The 26424-nt window shown below is 28.1% G+C and overlaps 1 protein-coding gene across 1 annotated transcript; it reads left to right on the top strand.

The window, feature by feature from the left end:
- Positions 1-2188: 2188 nt before the first annotated feature.
- On the top strand, positions 2189-26149 carry LOC112594151. Its single transcript, XM_025338807.1, has 2 exons — positions 2189-2554; positions 24855-26149. The coding sequence occupies exon 2, from the start codon at positions 24858-24860 to the stop codon at positions 26016-26018; it is 1161 nt and encodes a 386-aa protein (XP_025194592.1). The 5' UTR covers positions 2189-2554; positions 24855-24857; the 3' UTR covers positions 26019-26149.
- Positions 26150-26424: the final 275 nt, after the last annotated feature.

Here is a 26424-nt window from a genome sequence, read left to right on the forward strand (position 1 = left end):
TCAATTAGAAAAATAGTTATCGATTGCATTCACGTAAAAACTTTGTATTATGTAATATTATATCCACTTTTATTTATCATCGTATTTTAGCGAATAACAATAATTGGTGGTTCAAGACGATAAATGGTTTAGTCAAACCAATCAAACATTATTCTATTCTATATCGATTGCACGCGGCACACGCACTTATACACTCTCGTTGCGGTTTATGACGATCGATGATTGGCGTGTCTTGTCTCTTGTAAACGATTTTTGACGGAAAACCGATGACGTATATACACACATGTATTCATAAATATATAGAAGTAATAATAGCGATATACGTATCGTGATCATGATCATGATGATCACGACGAAAATGATAATAATAGTGAACCGAAATCGCGTTATTTCGGTCAGTTTCGAGATGCGCGAGATGTTTGACGAGTGCGTCTCGAAACTGATTTCGGCTCTCCGAGAAATTACCTAACGATATTACCTGTAATATAGAGTACAAATAATAATAATATCTATATAATAAGCGAATTATAATGAAGAATATATTTATTTTTTAGTATAAGACACCCTTTTATCAAGTGACAGTATTTAGGGTTACTTTATTTTAATTTTATATAAACTGGAACAACGAATAAAGATTTTTTGTGTAATTTTTAAGTAAAAAATCGTATCATTCCTTCACGGTTAACACATATTTGCTATTTGACAAATACATAAACTCCACGTATTACCATATCATAAAATATAAATCAATAAATAAAACATTTAAACCGTTTTTAATAGGTACAATAAGTATATATTATAATTTTTTTATGTATATAAATAAAATAAAATTATTTTAATAAAAATAAAAATTATTTTCAATCCATGTTTATTTGAAAATTTGTTAGTTAATTTGATATTATTATCGAAACCATATTGTTTTTCTACTAGAGATATTAAAAAAGTTAACATTGAGGTTAAATCTCTAAACAATTTACAACTATAGTTTATATTCATAACTGCAACAGTTCAAGTAAAATTGGGAGGTATGACAACCCTTAAAGTATACTTAAAAATTCCAAATCGGTATTTATTCTCACATAAATTGTATGCAAAAATATATATATAATATGAGTTGCTATCAATAAATATGTATAATTTTAATTTCTATAGAATTTTATCCATATTTTCATCTTTTATTATGCTTGAAATTACATTCATTGGTACTAACTAAATAATACCTCCCTTAATCAACACTCGACTCTTTACGGTTAGATAATTAGAAGAAGGAAGATCGCTAGATAACCACCACTCATAAAATAATAATTGAGAAGTTGAGTGTCTCGGAGAAATCCTATTAAATCTTTTATTCACTTGTGTACTCTGTTCATCCGAAAAGCAGTATTTAAACGGTCGTAATCGTAAATAATAATTATTAACGATATTCAAAAATTTAATTAAACGTGAGAGTATAATGGATTAAAAAAGGAGAAACCCTGCGATAAATCACAACAATAAAAAATAGTTAATATTTATGATTTTTCCGCAAAAACGTATTGCAATTTATTATAATTATATAATAATTTGCAATACCGTATCTCATTATCTTACTGTTACCTTACTGCTCAACAAAATGTAAAAATAAAATGCACCCAAGACAATAGAATAATATTAATATTACAGTTATGACTCGATAAAAAATAGATAGAAAAAAAATGTTCAGCTTAGTGTGTAAAATTAAATTACATTTATAAATGTATATATATATTATAATACGAAGTTCATAGAAGATAGCGCAGGTGTATAATAATACGGTGTTGTTTCGATAGACACGTAGGTACTATACATTTAGTTCAATTATAATAGCTTCACGTAGACGTAGTGCAATAACACGACATCGTAGGATTTCCGGGATTTTGAGATTGATCTCGTGGTCGCGCGATGGGCACAATGCAACGTATAGACGTACATAATGTCTATTATATCGTATAAATATAGGTAAGTACATCGCCGCCGCCCAAGAAATGTGGGTCTCGTAGCGATGACGTAAGAACTCACCTCCACTGCCCGAACGATGTGATGCAGTCGCGCACATTATGTACACGCATAAACATTATCGTAATGTAGTGGGAGTCGACTGCGGACACGCCGCTTGCGTACGGCCCGTCGACCAGACCGATTCCGTGTGTTTCTACGTTTTGTTGTATTCTTGTTTTTTCGTTTTTGAATGAGCAGTGTTCAGTGTGACGCGAACCGCGGCCTGGCCATCACCGTGCGAGTAACAGTCATCGATGACTCCGTAGTCTAATTCGTCTCGACCGGGACACGCGGCCGAGATCGGCACGTATACTCACAAGTCACAACTCGTCGAGTGATTGATTCGCATAAAAATACAATATAAATTATCGTACTCGTCTGTCATAATTGTGACAATTATATTTACCGCCGAAGTTCTCTCGCGAACGAGTGCTATATTATATATATACGCGCCTGTATATATCGCGTGTATACGACTGAAATGTGTTAGCGGCCGCGAATGCGACCTTTTTGAGATGATCGTACGTATGAAATCTCGGTAAGTCCATGTCCTATGATCACTTGTCAAAAAATTAAAAAGTAAAACTTTTTAAGCACAACACTATTACTATACGTTGTTATATATCTGTTTTTTTTTGTATACTTACGTTCGAAATAAAATATCAAATCGCTATTGGGTTTCGTGGCGAGTTCGCGCCGCACGCGGTACTGCGTTAAAGTCTCTCCACGGACTCCATATACTACATACGTCATAATATTTGGTATAAAATATCATTTGTGCAATATGATATAGTAGATATTTTCTATTGTGTATGTACTTTTTGATATAAACAGAATACCACACGCGCGTCTTATAATGATATTATTACAGTATTATTATTATTATTATTATTATTATTACGTGTAGCGCGGATAGGAACTACGAATCGTTTAATACCGCCTACACGCGATAGTAGTAATACAATATCATAATATTAATAATGATTATTTTCTTTCAACCGAACGTCGCCGGTAGGGAAACTTTTTGAGTCAGACCACGTCGAGTTAGGGTCGAATACGAAATCTGCAGAGCTTGAGCCAGTCACGATAAACGATGATAATATACGAAATATACATACGTCATAATATTATATATTCTTTTATATATATATATTATATAAAAGAGAAGACGCACATACATTATTGTAATTAGGTTCATCTGAAAAATGCACAGTTATGAATCATTTTATTCGAGAGTTATACAATATACAAATTTATCAAGTAACGTAGATATTTGTCATAAACAAAAACGTATTTATAGTATAATAACGTCCCCGATCATAATACATTTGAATTTAAAATATACCATTAGAATAATATGATAATATATATTTTACTCATTTATATTATATAATAAGTTAATATGAATCTACTACTTATAAAAAAACATATATTTAATAATGCATAGATCATATACCTAAATTAATATCTTTTACATTAATATCATTATAATTTATAAGTTATACGAATCGATACTTTTTAATTAATACTATTTATGGGTTTTTTTGTAAAAGAAAAACGTGTTTTACTATCTAAAAAGATAATTAACTAACTATACATAATGTATCATATATATGAAATGGAATTTTACTAATAAAGAAGAGCTAATGAATTGCATATTATACATACAATAAAAACATAACAAAAAACACTTGTCATCAATTTTATTTAAATTTGAAATTCAGTCGAGTAGATATGCCGAAAATAAACATAGTAAAATATTATATCTTGCAGTAATTTACACAAATATTTTCTTATAAAATAGTTAACTATAGAGAAACTAAAAATTGAATTTGTAGACTTATTTTTGTTGGAACTATAAGAATATTGTCTATTACATTTAAATCGTAATGTTTATAAACATTATACATTATATAGCGTATTAAAATGTACGTAACGTTACCTTGACGAATGTAATCATAAAATAGTATTAAGTCTAGAGACGTTTGTTTTACGCATTATTTACAATGCTGAATAATGATTATTTGACGTTACTTATATCTGTACGTTTATGTTACTTCAGATACTTGAAAACTATTTTAAACGTTCATCATGATAAAATATAATAATTAAAATATGATAACTTACCCATCTATCATTCAAATGTTTAAAAATCTTAATTCTCAAATAAATGTAATGACTGAAACATACATAATATGTCAACCGATTATAATACATATTATGTAAATTTATAGGTGTACACGATCTTGAGAAAATGCGTCGTATTAAACTGTTTATAGTGTTTATGTATTAAACCTACCTACTTAATTCATTGTTAAATGTTGGAAGTAGTTATGCAATTTATATTTTATGCACCTTGTTTTACGTTAGTAATATTGTATACAATTATGTTAACACATCTTTTAAGTATAGACACTATATATTATAATAGTTATACAAATAAATCAAACTATATAATAATAACACTGTATTTATTGTTTAGCCATTTAAATAAAATAATTGTTTAACACTAGCTATTGTAAAAACAAAAAAATATATTTATAAACTTAAAAATTAGATGCAATAATATTTATTAAGTCTACGATTTGGAAAATAATCATTCATTTTTAACTAGAAATTGATTGCTCAAAGGAACAAATTACTTAATTCTTGTCGTATTTTCCACGGCATTGTTGTATATTTTCTATTACTTTTTAACCTATGATACCACACTACCTTGGCTATTTCACATTTTATTTATTACAAATCTTCACGAATGATATCATACTTTGAAAAGGTATTAAATCTAAGTACAATATAGATCGATTTTTGACCTTGTACTGAGTTATACCATCGAATGAAAGATTTTTTTTTAAGAATATATTATGTACTTTTTATTTTATTGTGTTGGTAATATCTCTATAGCCTATAGAAAATGTTTAGTTTAACAAAAAAGTTTCTGCAATTTAATACTGCACATAGACTCCAATAGTTTTATAATAAATTAAATGTTTAATGTAGACATATAACAATATAATGGGAGAATTACGGCTTAAAAAATAAATTATTATCACTATTTATTTATATTTATTTATTTTAAATATTATATAAAATTACAAATTTTTTATAATATGCAAATAATTGTAATTTTTATACTTCATACTTTAATATTACAAATTCTAGTTTCAAAATTAAACTTTTCACTAAATACAACTAATATTATTTTTATTTTTAAATGTATTAACTGGTTCTTTTGTGTTATCGTACTTATAATATGTAAATATCAACTCGGATCACAGAGGAAAGAATTTTGTAGTCGCCGTCTTGCGCTTACGTTTTAACTTATGTGTGAATTCCAGATGAATGATTGTCCGAGATTTTATAGCGACGTACATCATGTCTCGTTTTATCTGACGAAAAAATAATTGAAATAGTTATAATACTAATATATTATATAAATACATTAAACTTAAATGAATAAAAAATAATTTATTATATATTTGTGTATACATTATTATTTTTTAAATGTAAGTTATACATATATTATTGTAAAAATACATTATTCTTAATGTATAAATCTGGTCATACTTGTATTTGTAACAGATGAAAAAATATCTTCATAAAGATCTAAAAAAATGTAAAATTTTATTTTTAAATTTAATTTTTAATGAGACTATAATATTATAATACTCAATAAACATTAAAACTAACTTTGATAATCAAAACATTTATCATAAACGACATAAACTATATATGTAAGTAATAAATACCATCAAATTTTCAGGAATTCTTATTAAATAAAGACACTCGCGACGAGTATTAAAATGAACCTATAATTAATTTTACGTGAATATTTACGATTCGTAAATATGAATATATATATACTTGTGTGACTAAATTAAAATGTCTTGAATGTTTTATATAATAACTGATTGTTTGAGATATTTAAAAGAATTAACGTTTAGATACTAGCATTAATTATGTGTTTAAAACAAAAAACAGTAAACCTACGTACATTGATAAAGTAGCATATAATAATATTTAACTATAATTAAAATGTTTTTTATATTCTAAACACAAATAAAGTCTAATGGAACACGTAACATACAATAAACACAGTAAAACGTATCATTTAGTCATGAGTTTGTTGCAGTTACTGTACTGCAATCGTTATCAAATAAATAAGTATGGGTAAACGTACCTAGTTAATACGTTTTGCTAAGTCAACCCAATAATACAGGGATAATATTCCGGTAAGTAGGTATAAAAAGTTTGGTCAGATAGGCTGAAAATGACGATATAAGAAATACCGTGGTATAGGTTAACTTGCATCATATTATTGTAACATTTATTGATTCAACGACCTTAAATTTATTGGATACGTTTATCAATAAATCATAAACAATCATTTTCGAACGTTGACCTGCTACAGGCACATTGACATATTATCGTTATTACTTATTTTATATGAACTGAAATGAACTAAAGACTTATGGGTAGGTACTCAAATATATCTTATACGAGTTGCGGCTTTTCACGCGACTAACTACTTGAAATGCGCATAAATAATATTGTACTCCAAGCTTCAATACTTGAGACTCATTTCATAAACAATGATATATTTTTTTTTTTACCAAACGTATAACATACAAAACAGACCATGTATGATTACTTTGATGTGCGGTGTATAATAAATGTATACGTATATACTTTAAATAAACCATTTATTTCTAAAATCATTAATGACCATGTAATAATATATAGTAATACATACCATTTTAGTAATTTTCACACTCATATTATGGTATATAGTATATATTCGTTCATACCCATTAACTTGTAACAACACACAATGCTCAATGATTATCTTGTCAGAATAATATAATATTTCAATAGTGTTAAATTGCTCTCAATTGCTCTTCGCGAAAAATCAAATACTACCGCGGAGTTGTTTGATTAAAATCGATTCCCTCGCGTTCCAGATATTTTCAATAAAGTATCTTTCTTTTGATAACAATTGCAACCTTTATTCTTCTAGTTACATCGGTTAAATATGCGTATAATGTGGTCTACATATTTAAGTTTAACCGTTTTTTGACAATCAGTCAATATCGATAGCACATAATTAGTTTCCAGTAAATTTTCTTCTTTGAATATTAATTTAGTGTTCATGGGTAACGTTATATTGTACAAACGATGTCGGCACAAATGCGGTCAACACTTTTTTGGTGGCACTTGCAGTTACTTTTTTTTTTATACCTATGAACTGGTTTTAAAATACTGATATAATAATAATAATAATAAAATCAAACTTATACAAGAGCAAATCAAAGTTACCTACTTTTATGTTATTTTTATGTACAAACTGGTACAACGTTATCGATATTAATGTGATAATAATAATTACAATCGTAAAAACAACCTACCGTACCAACCTTACCTCTGCCCAAAGTTCATAACTCCTACAACAACTATTGGCCCAAATCGCCCGGCTTAATTTCAATAAAAAAAAATAATAATAATTTTAATATTGCATTGCGATTACGACGAGTAAGTTGTATTAAGTTGTATTTTTCGATATAATTATTAATTTGTAGACTCAATTTTATTGAGATATGTCAGTTATTAATAGTTTATTTTATTTTATATTAAATAAGTTTTTGCTCTAAAAAATGAATTTTTAGAATTTTAAAAATAACATAAAAGAAGAAAAGTTTGATTTTACTCTGATATAATCTTTACTTATTGTTATTATGTCAGAATTGTAAAACCAGTTCATAAGTATAAAAAAAAAGAGTGGTAGCAAGTGCACCAAAAAGTTATTGACCGCAACTGTACCGATATCGTACAAACAATATAATGAACTTCAATAATATAGAATCAAATAATTTTCAATAATATAAAATCTAATTAACTCATTTAAAATCATAATTAGGATAAAATAATTTATGAAAAACATTTAAGTAAGATAAATGTCATTATAAACGTGTTTTTTCATGTAAAAACGTAATTTAAGTTGTACTTATTTGATTATTTGAAATTATTTGTATTTTTTAATAATTACGCAGGTTTAAATATAACAGATATTATGCAAACCAATAACTTAAATTTGATTACCTATAATTTATAGTAATATAATTTGAATTTTTTCTTATCTAAACGAAACATAGGTTATATGTGTAATATAAATATAAAATGAAACTTAAGTCGAATTATTACACCGGAATATCTGAGATATCTTCGAAGACATCCTATTACAATCATTACCATTTAAGCACTGTTTTTTATTTCAAACTACAAATTATATTACCTTCTATTTTTTGGTTATTTTTATTTTTGTTTACTCAGATACATGAACTTATCTTGAAAAATATATATTAATTAATTGATATAGCTGTATTAAGTTTATTTTATCAACAATAATTTATTGCTTACATAGTTACATGTTACATTCCAAACGTTCCAATATGACACTGTGTGTACCGCGTACAACCGTCTTTATTATACCTATAAAGTAAATCACCGACACCTTATAGCTACCAATTTTTATTTAGATACTTTCCATTATTATTATATATTATAAATGTGCTGGCGAAGTGTCAAAATTCAACTATGTTTTGCTGTCAACGGAATTCAAAACAACATACCGTGTCCGTGGGTATTGTGAAATATAATATTATACACATGATGTATATTGCACATATAATATATTTTCTACGTGATTAAAATGACAAAATGTAAAAGTGGGGATGACAATGATAACGTTGACGATGTGAGAATGTGACGGGAAGAGGATGTTATTATATTATATACAGGTACGACGCGGTAGAATTGTAATTTTCATATACATGTATAGTGTATACATATAATATACTCGTATGTATAGATACCAGTAACTAGTAACTACACTCACCTTATATAAACAGTTAGTCGCATCCTAAAACAAATGAATTAGTCACATCATAAACTTTTTAATTTCGGCAATATAAACATATATAATATTACTCGCCTACAGTTTTTTATTGCTTCTTTAAAAATGTATAAATAATGCATAATATATATAGGCAATGATAATTGATAATACAGCGTATAATATTAGATTGGCGTGAATTAATAACCACACTTCGAATATATATTATGAACAATATGACTCATATACTCTTTGGCGATATAACATCCTTTTATATAATTCTAACTGCAGCATACACAGCACACCCGGATGTATGTCTTATTATATACAAATAAAACGCACAAAGTATTATATATTTGTTAACGAGCGAAACGATAAGATGTATAACACGGATCGGTACACTACTTATAATATTGTGTACAGTAGTAAAATAGTATGTGGTTTGATGTTTGTTTTTTCTGGCGCCGACTGTCCAAGTCATAAAAATATAAAATTCAATACGAAGTTTTTATGGTAGAAATGAACGCATTTTTCAGTACATTTCTATAATACAATACTGCCCAGTAAATATAATTACGGCGAAGAAGAAAGAGATCTCCGCTTTTTTTCGAACCTATAAAAATGAAAATTTGCTTCTTACGCCGAAACATATGTCGTATAACTTTTATTTCTATTTGTACCTGCTTATTAACTGTAGATTTATAGTTGAATTATAAATATTATAAAAATGTTGAATTATGAAGCATCTTAATCATAATACTGCTGGGCGTAGTGACAACATAGTAATGTAATTACATGAAAAGTAGAAAATAAAAGGCGTGTAAGACGTGTAACTATTATTCATTCATCAGATTAAAAAATTTATGATAATTTAATTTGAAAAAACTTTAATTAAACTCGTAAGTATTCTTCATTTTATGAAATAATTTACTGGTATCATAAATACACTATATTTGAATATATTTTAGTTATTAATTAATTATGCATATAAAATACTATTATTACTCTAGTAAATTATATCTCATTATAAATTTAAGCAATTATTATTGTGTTGATATTTATTAAAAAGTATTTCAAAATCAATTTAAGTGTAGTATACATTTTTTTAAGAGATACCTACAACATAGTAAACGTTTTTTTGAATTTAAAACGATTAAAACAACAATAATTATAATTTATTATTTAATAACAATATTTATTCCTATAAAACTATATGTTTTAATTTTAATTTTGTGTGCTTATAGTAATTAAATATTATTATGCAGAATAACCAATCAAATATGTCACCACCATTTTTCCTTGAATAATGATTTTTTTCAAATTAGGATATTTGGAATTTTTACGTATTTACTTAGATTTTTATGTCATTTAACAAGTATTCTGCTGATACAAACTTTCTTTTAATGAAAAGTTATTGGGTACTATAAGTTTATGAGAAAATTAAACACAGTGTTTAAAACTTAATCTCAACAAAAAATTATACTTGGAATTCTTATTAAATTAGAATAACACATTTAACACAAGAGAAGTTTATAACGTTAAAAAATATTGCTTTTGTATGAAAACAGTTTGTTTAATCTTATTATTCCATTTAAATTAATATTTATATACTTTATATATTCTAAATTGTTTATTTCATAATTTCCTATTTCTCAATAGATATGACAATTAATTTTATATTGAATTATTGAAGAGTTTGCTTTTTTAATATTCATTAATTTTCAATAAATTTTGCATAACAATTTTTTTAAATTTAATTTCTATACTTTTGCCATATTACATTTTTGGTATTTATAAATAATATTTTCATCTTAATTATTTTATATCGTGAAGACTAACGATTCTTGAATAAAAATTTGATGAAACTATAATTTAGTTTTAATTATTTAAGTACCTATTCGATTATTTGTTTGAAGACAGGGGTGCCATCCAATCGATTAACAAATTTTAAAAGAAATTAGTGGTGACAGCATATCTATCCAATTATAAATCTCTTACAAATCATCGTCATTTGTTATCTAGAGACGGGGACATTTTTTATCATATCACAACTTTATGTAAAAACTTATATTTTTTTTTAAAAGTTTTATTTCAAAAACAATAAACATTATGGTTCAAATATTAAAATATTGATTGATACTTAACTGGGTCTTTAACTAGAGTTCTTTTTACGTTTTCAATTCGAATATATATTGAGCATGAGACTATTTCAATAATGTAAAAATTTTCTTTTTAATGTATATGTGCTCATAGTAAAAAAATCTATGCAGTTAGTAGCGTACATATTTTTATATATATTCATGTATTGTAGCATAGGAAATCTCCGATTGCAACAGTGACACAAATATCTAAATCACCAAATTACGTGACTAAAAATTGGCATACTTTTCTATAACGTTATTATCATTCCACTAATGGGTTATAAATAATACCTTCATAATATTATAATACTCAGTATAAAAAATAAACTGAATGGTCACTCCACAGCAATTACTGTATCTTAAAATAGTTAAAACTGCATAATACCTATATCATATTAACACATTTAAGTGCGCGTATTACGATTCGAAAAAGGAACCTATTATACATGCACACTAAATGTAGTTATATGTAGGAATTGTAATTTTATATACATACAGAAACACTAAAATTTGTCGGTCGGCTCGGCGCCACTGTTTATATGCCAGTGAAGTAATTATACATTTAAATATTCAATATAATGTGTACGGCAATAACGATGCGAATAAAATCAAATTTGATGGTATCGTATAGTCCGTATAGCTATGTGTTATATAGTTATACATAAATTATCGTCTTTCAAGTAGAATGCGACACATATTAATATGCAGTCTATTTTATAATAAATTGATTAAAGATATGCATTTGCGCATATTTTTTTGGATAAGTGTATTTTATTAAAAATAAAGTCATCACTAGTTTGAAAATGTTCAGGTCGGCTTTACTGTTACTATTACGGTGGTCGCGAGATACGTTAATTAGCCATATATTTTATCATGTATGTTACTTATTATCTATTCAGAAAACCTCAAAAATTTGGTGTTGCGGGAAAAATTGTCGCCAATGAAAGAACTTCTGCATGTCGAGCGTGTGTCGTTTTTCTTGTGCTCCGTGTGAAAATGTAGAATATAGTCACTTTGAAGATGTTAGCGATTGCGACGTGAACTAGATTATTATCATCATTATGATGATTGTCGTCAAATAAAAAACTGAACTCGTACAATGAATAAATTTAGATTTTGGCATATGTATAGTATTCCTAAAGCATGTCCATTGCTCATCTCCTTTTATCTTTTGATAATACATTTATTTAAATTATAATTTCTGGGATTTTTATTAGTATAATATACTTAAGAAATGTTTATAACATTTATATCAAGTTTTAAATTCTAGTTTGAATAAAAAGTTTATATCATCACTGTAGAATGTACATTAATCTATCTAGTTTATTTATTTTTGAATTACAATAAAAAAATAAATGCGATTATATAGTTTTGCATAAAAATTTCCGTTTTTCCTTAAAATGTTTTTGTTTCTTTAAAAATGCTGATTATTTTTTAATTTTTATTCCCTCGAAGTACCAACTAGATCCAATTATTCACTACCGAAAACTGCCATCACCCTCCAAACCAAGCATTTTTACTACTCTCAGAGGTGACTTCATACAGGAAGAAATACAATTAATATGGTTCTTAATTTTCTTAACTGTTTTTACTATGCTTAAAAAAAATATCACAAGAATAGTGCCACGTGATTTTATAGAGCCCTCTGTATTACTGCTAAAAGCACGTTTTGAGAATTTTATAATGCTTATCGTATTATCTAAATACTTAATAATATAGATTAAAATTCTGCTAGTATCTACTTGTATATATATTATAGTATAAATAAACTAACTCTTGGCGATCGCACATGCACCAACCTCGTCAATTGTTACTGCACTGAAGCCTTTCTTGAATTTCGCCAATTTGCGTCACTATTCAACGATCATGGATACACGATAAAAAAAATATGAGATAATTTATTAATATATCTTAACATCAGTAACATCAGTTCAGAGGACAATGCATAATAATAATTGTTATAATACTATACATAATGCACACCATATTCTATAGGTACTATATGCTATTTTATACAGAACTAAAATTGTCTTTCTCACGTTATACCATTTTTATATTTTTGTTATTTAAAACCGATGTTAAAGATGGTACATACTTTGAAATCATATCTATACTGTAAGTATTAATAATATTATGTATAGTGTTTTATTGGTAATATTATATATAAAGAAAAATATATCTAATTTATTATTTAGGACAAGAAATATAATATGAATCTTCGTATACCAATGTTTATAATTTATCGCGAACTCAATCCTGATATTATATTCTTCGTCACAGGCTTTCATGTTTAGATCATAAGATTTGAAGTCAATCAATACTAGTAATAATTTATAAATAATGACTTGCATATATTTTTAGAATGCACGATATAACTGACGTATGATCCAAAATATACTTTAAGTAATGTAAGTAAAATTAAATTGAAGTGTGTTGTATTTTTGGATCATGTACTATATGTCTATATGTATGAATATATGATTTAAGGTTGTATTATAATCAGAATTAGTGTTAGTGTTAAAGACAATGTCCCATAATCAGGTGACTTTTATAAAACATCATATTATTACTCAGGAATCATTAATCTTCGTGGTATTATAATTAAGATAGAAATATTATTTGCAAATACCTGCCGAAAATGTAATACATAACAAATGTATGATAATCAAATAACCAAATTGAACGCAAAACAGTATGAAAATTAACAATTGTTAAATAATTGTTCAATAATTCATATAAGATATAATTAATTACTATTAATTATGACGTGTGTTAAATAACCCAAATAATTTTCAATAAAATAAAATTAAAACCAATTTAGAAACTATTTAATAATTTAAATGAAATAATATTATGATTAGGGTACGTAAAAAAAATTATATTTAACTATAAAAAACCAACATTTTTTTAATACTATAAATTTTTCTCGTGTTAAATATGTTCTCCAAACTTTATAACAATATTAATATAATACTGATAGTGAAAATACTTTTTTGAGATTAAGTTTTTAGTATTATGAATATATTTAACATAAATATAATAAGTATCCACTATCCAATAGCCAATAAAAATAAAATTAATTGAGTATCATATTATGTATTAATAATGAACACACTAGGTACCTAGTAAAACAAATAATACAATATAATATTATATTATGACTATTTCTAAAAAATTAAATATTAAATGTTGGATTATTTGTTGAAATGTTTTCAATTTAAATTTTTCCCTTGCACTGCACATCATAAATTCAATAAAATTTTCATCCTACCTCTAACAAATTGTAAATTGAATAATTCATTTAGTTCTTTTAGCTTAGTTATGAAACTGTAAATAAAATTATCTTAATTCAAAATTCTTGATTATATTATTTTATTTTATTGTTTAAAATAACATATCTACGTAGATGTATTGATAATATCGTTATTTTATTTTATAGGCACACTTTTTTTTTTTTTTAATGAGAATGTAAATCTTGCGATAGGTCATCGTTTGTTACAGTCATAATATTGTGTAGAAAAAAAAATTAATGAAAAAGAATCTCAGGATCAAAAAAGAAGCATTAACGTAATTTTTTAGTACAATTTGGGTCAAGGTAATATTTTAATGTTATAATTATATAATATTATCTAAACTGTATTATATTTTTAAATAAGGTAGAAACAAAATTATTAGGAAAATGTTTAATTAACTGAATTGCGCATGTTTTATACCGAGGACAAGACACTATACAAGAATACACATAGCAAAATAATAAAAATCATCTATTTTATACATCTATCAATTCACGTTAAATTTAAATTTATGCTGCTGCAATTACTGCCGTCTGTCAAACTTGAATAATGTATTACAAAATGGTTGACATATTATATTATTCGTAGAAAATCAATCGTAAGTGTTGGTCTTAAATTGAGAGTACGAGGTATAGATATCGTACACACTCGGCACTTCGTGAAGAGTATTCACCTTAATAATTTTATTTAATATTTATTACCCATAAAATAGTATAAAACGTAACCGACCTTTAATTAAAAATGCAAATATTCAAAATTATTTCAATTCAACTTCTTTTGGACGAAATATCATGAAATAAAATTGCACTTAACACGCGTCATGCGCGTGCGCTTAACCATCGACAATATTCAATTAATAGTACGTGTCATCAACAACGATAATAATATTTTTTGTGCAAACAACAGCCGGCACACAAAAAAAGCAAGAAAACTTGCACGCATGTCTCTACCGTGTGATGAGGAGGTAACACATTGTTCCACATCGTTTATTCTTTCGGGTTGCACTGGATGCAATATAATATTACAGCTATCACATATAAACTATTAGTTATGTACTCCAGAGCAGCCGAGTGGCTGAGCATATATATATATATATATATAAAACATAATAATACATTTAGTAGTTCGAACGATCCCCGTAGCTAAAGGGTTATAAATATACACATAGCTTGATGCGTCTACCCGCAATCTGGAGTGTTTAACCATAGTGTTATATTGTATATACGTACGAGTGTATCCTATCTTTATTAAATTTTTTTTGTACACCTCCGCGCATTGAATAGGGTGCAGTTTGGGCACCACGACTGTCGTCAATTGTCCAATTTAACGAGCCGTGGAAATTGGCTCCTTTCAAACGGCATGTCGACGCGTCACAAAAAAAGTAAAAACGCGTTCGAGTCTTGCTTAGCAGCGTGCCCGTAATATATAATAACGTACCTACCTACAACAATAATAATAATAACCGGGCTGTGGTGGCTTTCTATAGAGACACACACAGACTTGAACGCACTCTCTCACACGCTCACACACACACAAATTTTATATTATGTTATTATACGTAAGAGACACTATGCATGTGAGAAATGACATTGAAAACGACAATAGCTTTTAGTACGGCTCATTTGTCCGTGTAATAACGAATAGTCTGCTACACATTCATCTCGTGAAAACGACGGCGGCGACGTTTCAATCGGACAAATTATTATTATTATTACGAATTATTATACAATTCGCCGATCTCCCGACAGAGCTAGGCGACGAGTCGTATTATGGTAGGAACGATACTTATATTATTCTGATATTGCGTGTAATGTGATGACTTAATAAAGGTGTATTTTTTCTCTTCTATAGATTACCAACTATTTCTTTTATGAAACATTTAAAAATGTCAATACAAAATATATAATTATTATATACGAACAGATATATACTCGCTGCACGTTTTAAACACGTCAGTAAATCTAATAAAAAATTAACCGATATTAATTTAAAATTATACACCACCAGGTTCTCAATCTAGGTAACCTTCAAATCTGACATTGAAAACCATCATATAGGTACAGTATATTATTAGATTGAAATACTTGTTATTAATTTTTTGTTGGCATACTAAAACTTTGATTTTATAACCAATCTGTTTAGGTTACTATAATATATTATGTAGTATATACAGCAGTATTGCTAGCCGCTAGGTAAAAAGTTAGTCCTACAAAATATTTCAGCTGAATGACCTTAGATTGAAATAGAGTTTTCTGTAAGTGAAAAGGAGTATCAAAATACAGATTTTAAGAAAATTTCAAACGTTTAATCTTTTCAATATTTATTTTTAAATAAATCGATGACAATTTATTTTTTTATAAATTTTTTGATGTAATAAAGATAAAATATGATCATGGTCAAAAATAAATTATTTGTAAATTTCAACTTACTATAACTTACTGTTAATTTTACAAATAAAAATGTATACTTCTTGTAAAAAAATTGTTTAAATAAATCATCTGTGAATCCGTGGAATAAATTGTCATTACCATTGTAAAAAGAAAGTCAATTATGCAGCCCAGGTGCATACCGAAAAGGTATGAAAATATTAAATTTTCTCAAAATGTATACTTTATTTAGAATTAATTAATTATTTCAATTATTTAAAATCTCATCTCAATTCGATCCATATTATAATCATCCAGTTGAAATCATTAGTGATACTTATCGTCTCTTTAATACATAAATATAGATTTAAAATTTCTATTCTACCAAAAAAAACGTAACTCACGTTTTTTTTCCAAAATTCATTCCTTGTATTTAATTTGATCGATTATTTTAATTAATGAAAAATCTAATTTTTACAATAAATAAATAAATGTGTTAAAAAATAATCGATTATTTACTAGCTCTAAAACAAGAGGTTAGTTGAGTAAACCTGCGTATTGTAAATTGTGATACACAATGTATCCTAATATTATATAGACATACTAGAACTAAAACATTTTAGAACATAGTATTTATAAATTTTAGTGTTTCGTGTACCTAATTAAACTAGATGTCTATTTTTTTTAACCATAAGCAACGATATAGATGTATTGCTGGAAAATAATTATCACGGTTCGCATAACACCTGTGAGACTATGATTGGTACCTATGCGATTATAACATGAAAATTAAGGTTTTCTATACTGCAATTATTATTGTGGATTGCGCAATGTGCAGGTTACTATTTTGAAGTTCAAGGTTTTTTTTTTAATTAAATTAAATAGGCTGGCGTGCATGTAATATACCGTTAATTAATAAATTAATAACTGACCATTAGCCATAAAAATACATTATGTTTACAAAAATAAAAATCCATTGTTTATGGAAAATCTTAAATATTAATTGAAATAAGAATCCTCAGTGTCAGTATTAATAACAAAAATATTAGCAAACAATAAAGCAATAAGAACAACCACTAAAATAATTTAACAGTGAGTGTGTATTATAACATTTATAACTGTTCGTCTATTTTTATTTGAATTTTACTTTAACTTTCCATAGTAATTTAAATACACTTCCGTTGGCCTTGTAAAGAACAATATTTTTGATATTTTACTATAACTATGACACTTAGTACATATGCATAAATGAGTAAATATTATTTTATACCACATATTGCTATAAATTATGAAACGATTATAGATTAAAAACATATTATAAATGAGGACAGTTAGTCATTTTGAAATATAACGTATAAAATATTATTATAAACAAGTATAATTTTAATATTATACCTATGCGCGTACACTTATATTATGTATATATTATATGCATTTTCGAAAACCAACCACCGTGAAAGACAACTTTTTGACTATATTAGAGTTTGTAGTCGTCGACTAATCAGTGTAGGTATTTTCGAAATTTTATGACGAATATATATATTGCACAATATATATTATTTATAATCATAGTATATATTTAAATGTTATATTAGTATAGATAAATAAAATATAAATTTTTTTAGATAATTTATTGTACAATAATATGTGTGTCCCGAACAATTTTCTATCAATTTTGGTAGTTACATTTTTTCAGCGAATATTGAGAAAATTTAAAACGTCAAATAGATATGCATAATGATTTATATTACATATGAAGGGACTACACTTTAATGCGATTCGACAGCTTATCTTAACTTTAAGGAATTAATCAATAAAAGAACCATATATACGTATATAATATTATACAAAGCTGAGACATCATGCTGCAGTATAAGTTTATTCTTTATCCCCATCAATTATACTTGTTTAAAATTGGTATTTTTGAAACATTATACTCAAGTTTATTATCATGTTATAAGTAGTTATTTGATTTTACTGAAACTTCAAATAAATTTTTAAAACAAATTAAATTTCTGTTTTACATATATTATGCATTTAGACTTAAAATTCTAAGATAGAAAATGTATGGAATGGCTACAATTTACATTAATATTTTAAACGTTGAATTATTAACTTAAATTAATTATTCAAATATAGTAATAACTTATAAGTAAGTTTCCTAGTATACTGTATAGACGGAATAAACCATAGATAATTTTGTGGCAGTAGAGTAGTAGGTTAGATATACAATGTATAATGTAGTTGATTGTCGAGTATACGTAGTTGATAGGTGCCTATATAAATATAATATAAACACGGCGAGTCACAGTTAAATAATATTATATATTATATTATAATACTTTATTTACCTACTTTTGTATACCTAACATAAATTAAAACTTGTTATTTGTGTGTTTTACAATAATATTTACGTAGTTGTAATAGTACAGGTGGAATATTATACTATTACACTTAGTATATATACTAAGAGTACTAAGCATATAAATCGGGTTATCTAGATTTTACACTATAAAACCGGTAGAGATTAAGAGGTATCAACAATAAAATTGTATACAATTTCTACCAAAATTTTTATGCTACTAGTTATCATAACACAGCATTTTTATTATTCTACAGTATTAATTATTAAATGTAATACCTATATCTCGGTGTCCATTTACATAGTTTTTATTTGTTTGTGTATAATAAAATGTCAACAAAATGCAGTTGTCGTCGTATAGTTGGTAATAGATTCATCTGAAACAACAACAAGAGATATATAGATTTAAAGTAAATAGATTATTATTGTTATTTACACGAGCAGTATTATGGTATAATGAACGTAATGTTATTATTTTATTATAAACAACAGCGAACTAGAAATTGCATTTTAAACGACCGCTTTGAATTTCACGCAAGACATTATGTATATTATATAATTTAATATTATTATACACGGAGAAAAAATTACTTCTAACGACTGTTTAGATAGAATGGTGTAAGTATAATAAAATAATAGTAAAGTGACGGTGGTGATACTAATATAATATAATATCACGCTGAATATATTTATTTTTGTAATATAACTAAATAAATATATGGTGTGTATAGGTAGCAGTCGGGATGCACAGTGTTATAAATTAATGAAGCGTTGGACGCGCACGAAAATATGGCTTAAAAATTATTTTGATTTCGATTACACGCGAAATTATGCAATATTATATATTTTATACACGGTAACTGATTTTCAAAAAAGTATTCCATTTAAACTAAAAAAAATAAACCCTCCCATCAGATATATGTATAGATATAAAACGTAAAGTTATACGCTTAAACGCCATTTTCAGTGTTGAATTCAAACAATTTCTCAGGAGGGGGAATCATATGAGATTGTGCATTTGTGCATTTAATAGATAGGTACATTTTGTTGAGTTGTATTTATCAGGGGATGCAAAAAAAATTTCAAAGGGGCACATTTCCCTTGAAGTATACCTGGATTCAACACCGGGCATTTTTATAATACATATAACTACATTTATTATATACATGCATACAGACTACAGACTACAGAGTGCAATCACATCGTATTTGTTATCATACACCACAGCCTAATCAGAAATTTATTACAGTGAAAACTCAAGATACCAGACACTCTCGGTCGTTGCAATGTTGTTTGTTATTCGGAGATATCCATTAGCGGAAATTTCACTGATACACTCCTGTCTAAACTTTGAAACGTATACATAATATGATTTAATACATTATATTACCGTACTCGAACACTGAATGGAAAATAGTTGTTGGAACGTTAAAATAATAATTATATAAAGTGATAGATGAGAATTTATTGTCCTAGAATAATTTTTTTTAAATATTAAATAGATACAAGTAATTGACGGGGTACAAGCATCGCGGTGAAACACTACTCTCGGCTGCAACAGTACAATATATATATACATATATAACAATATTATTGTGATATATTCATGGATATAATCATGAATAAAATAATATGTACTATAATACGCATAACTTTTACAATAGACATATATATATATAATAATTATCGTACCCACGAAAATAACAATGGACAGCCAGGGATAGATTATTATATTATATTATAATATATATATATATATATATATATATGCGTGTGTGCCTGTGTGTGTATGTATATATTATAATAATAGACCAATATAATAATAATAATAATAATAATAATATGTACCTACTTACACTGCACTATGGGAAATACGCACGACGTTTCGTTCTATTATATTATGACTTCTATAAATCGTGGCGTGTATAAAACATGTAATATAAGCACCACTTCGGACTACACAATACAATGTGATGTTATTATAATACATATATATACATATATATATATTTATGAGTGGTGTATACTGAATACGTACATAACACGCGAATATTACAGGAATATATTTTAGACACCACAGAAAACAATACCTGCATTCGGGTGCACAATCCATGCATAATCGAGTGATTATCATCTCGCCGCAATACAGTAATATATATATTTAGGCAATTTCACGCGACGATAATTATTATTTATTAATAATAATTCGTCTTGCACTGTAACGTGCACTAAAAAATAGACGAGATGTGGTTTTCCAACTTAAATACGTTTGGGTGTAATATACTCGTAACTGAAACTGATGGTTGCCGGATGATATAAATTATATATATATTTAATTGTTTTTAATATCGATTCTATTTCACATTTTCACGCCTACAACGATTAATTTCATAATGTGGTGTGTACATCAGTCGTTGTATCCCTGGAAAATAATATTATATAACTCATATTAAATTTTAAGACTGTTATTTGCTCAAAATGACAAGTGTTTTAAGAATTAAGACATAATAATAATATTTACCATGTATCTATGATAAATATATATATATACTATATAGTCATATAGAAATTGTTTATTTTCTGATTACATATTATGCTATAGTACACAAAATAATAATGATTATATCCGGTTTAGTTTAGGAAACTATTGTTTCACACAAGAGAAAACATCTTTCGGGAGCAAATAATAGAAAATCAAAATAAATTACATTTCTGTATCCACGATATCACATAGTTAATTATTACTTCATTAATACTTCATCCAGTACAATCGTCCGATTCATTTTTATTACTATTATCATTATTATTATTATTATTCGTAGAAAGTCCATTAGGTAGACGTGTAGTATAGCTGTATAATATATAAATTATAAATATAATATAGTAACTATATTATAGAAACCTGATAGGTACGCTATGCGAATACAAACCGAAATAAATAAAGTATAAATATATATTAGGTGTTTGTAAATTGTAATACTGCAGGAGAAATCTATGTAACTAGAATTTTTGTTCAAGTCAAATCCACTGGAAAACCAAACACACGCGTACACACACACACACACACACACATAATGTAGATTCGAGTAAATCATTTGATAGATATAATAATACAGATGAATAGAGTGATATGTGGTTTCCTGTGAAAAACTAAAAAAAAAAATTTTAATGAAATATATTTGTGAATATTATATGACGCGCCTCGTTGCCTCTGCGTACGATTGGATTAATAGAAAAGAAAAAAATCTAGGTACGCGTAGAAAAATATTACTCGAAAACCAAAAATTATCTTTTTACATCTTGAAAAAAAACTCGTAGATAGGTAGGTGTTCACATCTCAGACACGTTTTTACCTCCCAGTGGTCTTCCTAATAATACACAATAATAATTGTTATTATTATTGTCCACGCCGCGTCGGTCTGTTTTAAAACGTTTGGCTTTCACTCATGCGGTACTGCCATTGCTCGATTGCACCAACAATAATAAATAATGATGACGACGACGAAAAAGGAAAATATTAATATTCTGATAAGAATACAAAAGTTAAAATATTAAAAAATCACTATAATTCAAAATCGTGAAATCGATCAGACTTTTTATCATACAATCAAAATATTTTTGAAAAAAACAAAACAAAAATAATTACCCATACAAAATGAAATTGAAGTGTCTTGCAACTTGCGCCACTGTAATATAAAGTCACGTTTCTACATACCTACTTATATTTTGAATTATCACATTTTTAGTGTAAGGCAGTAAATAATTATTTCAACAATACAGATATTAGTGTTAAAAAGTATTTTTAAGTTTTCCTGAACGTAATATATCAATATACTATATGTTTATAATATATCCTACAGTGGCGTAGCCAGGATTTTTGTTCGGGTGGGGGGTGATCAATTTTTTACATAGCTGTGGTTTACTTAGGTTATTCCATAATTTGAACATGCAGATGTTGAAGTTTTATTATAGATTTTTGTTCCTATAACCCTTAACAATATATTGATTTTATTTTAATATAGTATTATACAATAAGTTTTAAATTTTCTTAAAATTTCGGGAGGGGGCACGGCCCCCTCAGCCTTCCCCTTGGCTACGCCACTGATATCCAATGTACTTCTATAGACGAGTTTGTTAAAAATAAGAACATTTTGTGGAAGAAAGCGTCTGTGATTATTTAAATCGTTGAATGTCCATAGGCGTAACTAGGGGGGACTTGGGGGGGCTTAGTTCCCCCAACATAATTTTTAGCCCCCCCTGTCATAATTCCTAGTCCCACAGTCCCGCCAATATTAGTAACATTTTTAAACTTAAATTTAAAATATTGCTTTATTTTTTTTATTTAATATCTTTGAAAAATATTAATTTAAACTATATTATTGTATGTAATGATCCTGTGTAAGACGCATCATGTTGTGTAATTTTTACTACACAAATACTCTCTAACTAAGAAGTTGTCAATAAACTAAAAATCGTTAAATTTCTTTATATCTAAAATAATACTTAATAATACGTTAATATATATATAAATATTTAACCTCAATACCACTTGGTTTATTATTTGTTTTATAATTAATTATTAATTTACATTCATATTATATGTATAATCAATGAATGTATGGTGTTGGGGGGTATGGGGGTCAGAGCCTCCCACTTAATTTACTTATAATAAAAATTCTAGGGCTGAAGCCCCCCTAACTTTAAGGTCTAGTTACGCCTATGTGAATGTAATATTGAACATTCTTTAATCCCTATACGTATTTTATTAACAGTTTGAATTTTGCTCTCATCGTTCTCTGTGTCTACTTTAATCTGAAATAAAAAAATCAGGTAATCTAGGTTTGCCGTTGGTAAAACAAACCAATTCTCATAACATAAATATCACGTGAAAGCACACGTCTTCGGATTCAAACATATTTACATCAAATTTTTAATTTTTAATTATCTAACTTATTTTACTTATTATTAAATAGACAGTTGCAAACGTCGAGTTGACACTATCGCAAATACTGTTATTATATACCTATAAGGCTGTAGATATTATTGTAATGCATTAACAAAACTAATAAAATGGACTGAGATATATAACAATATTTATGTAGTTGTAATGCACACGTCACACGAATGCTTGTTGTGCAAGACCGATCTCCTTGGTTATACTGAGTCACTCGAATCTCAATGGTTTTAAACCGAATTAAAGTGTAGAATATATTTATTAGGTATATTTAAACGTAAGAAACAGATTCCTATATTCTATCTACGGGGGAAACTGAAAATGCGTTTAAACATGTCACATCTTTCGGAAACGTACAGTACCTATAGTGTAGCATTTTTAACACGCGTACCTAGTTAAAACGAATTAAAAATAAACATACGTGTATACTAATAATAAGTATGTCATCTTATAGGTTTACTCTTCTTCAAATCGAACACGAATTATATCCGCGTAATATATAACAGAATAATATAATATTTAAAAATCAAAATAACTTTTTTAAATACAAAAAAAAAAAATTATCTTCTGCAAGCTCTAACTTTTTTTTACACCGGTATTTAAACACTTGTACAGTTGTACACACTTAATTTTTGTACCAGAGAAGTCCAATAATTTTTTTTTCCGCAAATATCCAATCGGTCTATACGTTACTTAACACATCTTATTGTATCTATATCGTGAATTTGTGTTCATATACATTATAATACATTATTAAAATTATGAAGTATAATATCGTGATTTTCAAATTACAAAGTTTTGATATTAATTTATAATTTGTGTTTTTGTTGTAGGAGATGACGACCGACAGAATTCCCATATGGCTTTACGACAAAAAACTTTGGATCAACGACGCGGACCGGCGTACTACGTGCGCCGATGTGGCGACCACGTTGACGGGCCGCGGCAGTGACTACGCGGTGGCCGTCGACGGTGCGCACACAGCCACCATGGTGGCAGACCCCGGCGTCAGGGTGCTGAAGATCTGGCAGAGCTTGCGGCCGGACCAAAAGCTGTGCTTGCGAAAAGTGAGTGGTAATGGATACCAACACAAACACCGTGGCAGCAACACCGTTGACAGCGTTGCCGGAGACGACGACGACGCGACATCCGAGATGAGCGGTTACCGCGGCGCTCACAGGAAGCGCCGCCGGGAGGTGGTGGTCAAGTACGCCTCGCGGACGGTGCACCCCAAGCGGCTGAGCAACACGCAAGCGGCCGAGGAGCTACTGAAACTCATACTGAAGCAGAGCGATACGATCCGTGCGCAGCTGATAAAGTTGCAGGATCGCGACAAGAAGATCGAGAAGATCGAAACGGAAACGCACAGGAACCGGGCGGACGAGCTGGGATCGAATTACCTGTTAGACGCGTACCTGGGCGGTAGCGGATGCGGCGACGACAAGGAGGAAAAAGACAGCGGCATCACCGAGGGCGCCAGCGTGGAGAACGACGACCGCGATGACGAAAATGACGACGACAGGGGTTGTGATGTCAGGGGAAAAGGAGTCGTCGGTGAGATCACAGATTCGAGCAGTCCGTCGTCATCGTCCGCGCAAGAAGCCATTGCCTACCTGGAAAGGATCGTTAAGATCAACAAGAAGTTGTACGAATACGAGGAACGGCTGATCCGGTTGTACGTGAATGTAGAACGATGTAGGGACCAAGAGCAACTGCTGGATGAACTGAAACGGGTCGAAATGGAATTGGCCGACACCGAACGGATGTACCGAGAAAACACCCTACTGATACGCGATACAGACACCGAACTGCGTGCCAGGCTGGGCTACATAGAACAGTTGCAGTACGAGGCGGCCATCGTGGACAGTGAGAACGAATACCTGATGGGATCCATCGAGCTTTTGCAAACGCAGCATCAAAACCCGCAGAACCAGGTCGAAATCCACCAACCCCACCACCATGCGACCGGTTGTCGGATTTTAGACACGTTGGTCTAGACCGGATGAATACATCCGGGTGCTGTCGGGCTGTATGCTTCCCCCAATGTTGAAATGTCTTTCTTTTTCTTTTTTTGTTTACTTCGTACATTGCAAACAGTATGTTATTATTACTTAGTATTTAAATTCAAATAAATATATACTATCGTTATTAAAACATTATCATAACGTCCTTTGTATTAAATTTGAAAAATTGTGTAAATATGACAGAGTGCATTTTTAAAATGAAATTATTAATGATGGAATTTATGATAATATGATTAATGTATTGAATACAAATTTGTAAATGAAATATGATTTGGCATTGTGATTTCCTAATAATTAATAATCACACCAAATGGTCCAAATGTATTATTATAAAACTAAATTTAGAATGTTAGTGTTTTACACAAGACAGATAAAAACA

This window comes from Melanaphis sacchari, unplaced genomic scaffold, assembly GCF_002803265.2.
Source record: "Melanaphis sacchari strain LSU unplaced genomic scaffold, SCAv2.0 Contig221_pilon_pilon, whole genome shotgun sequence".
NCBI lineage: Eukaryota > Metazoa > Arthropoda > Insecta > Hemiptera > Aphididae > Melanaphis > Melanaphis sacchari.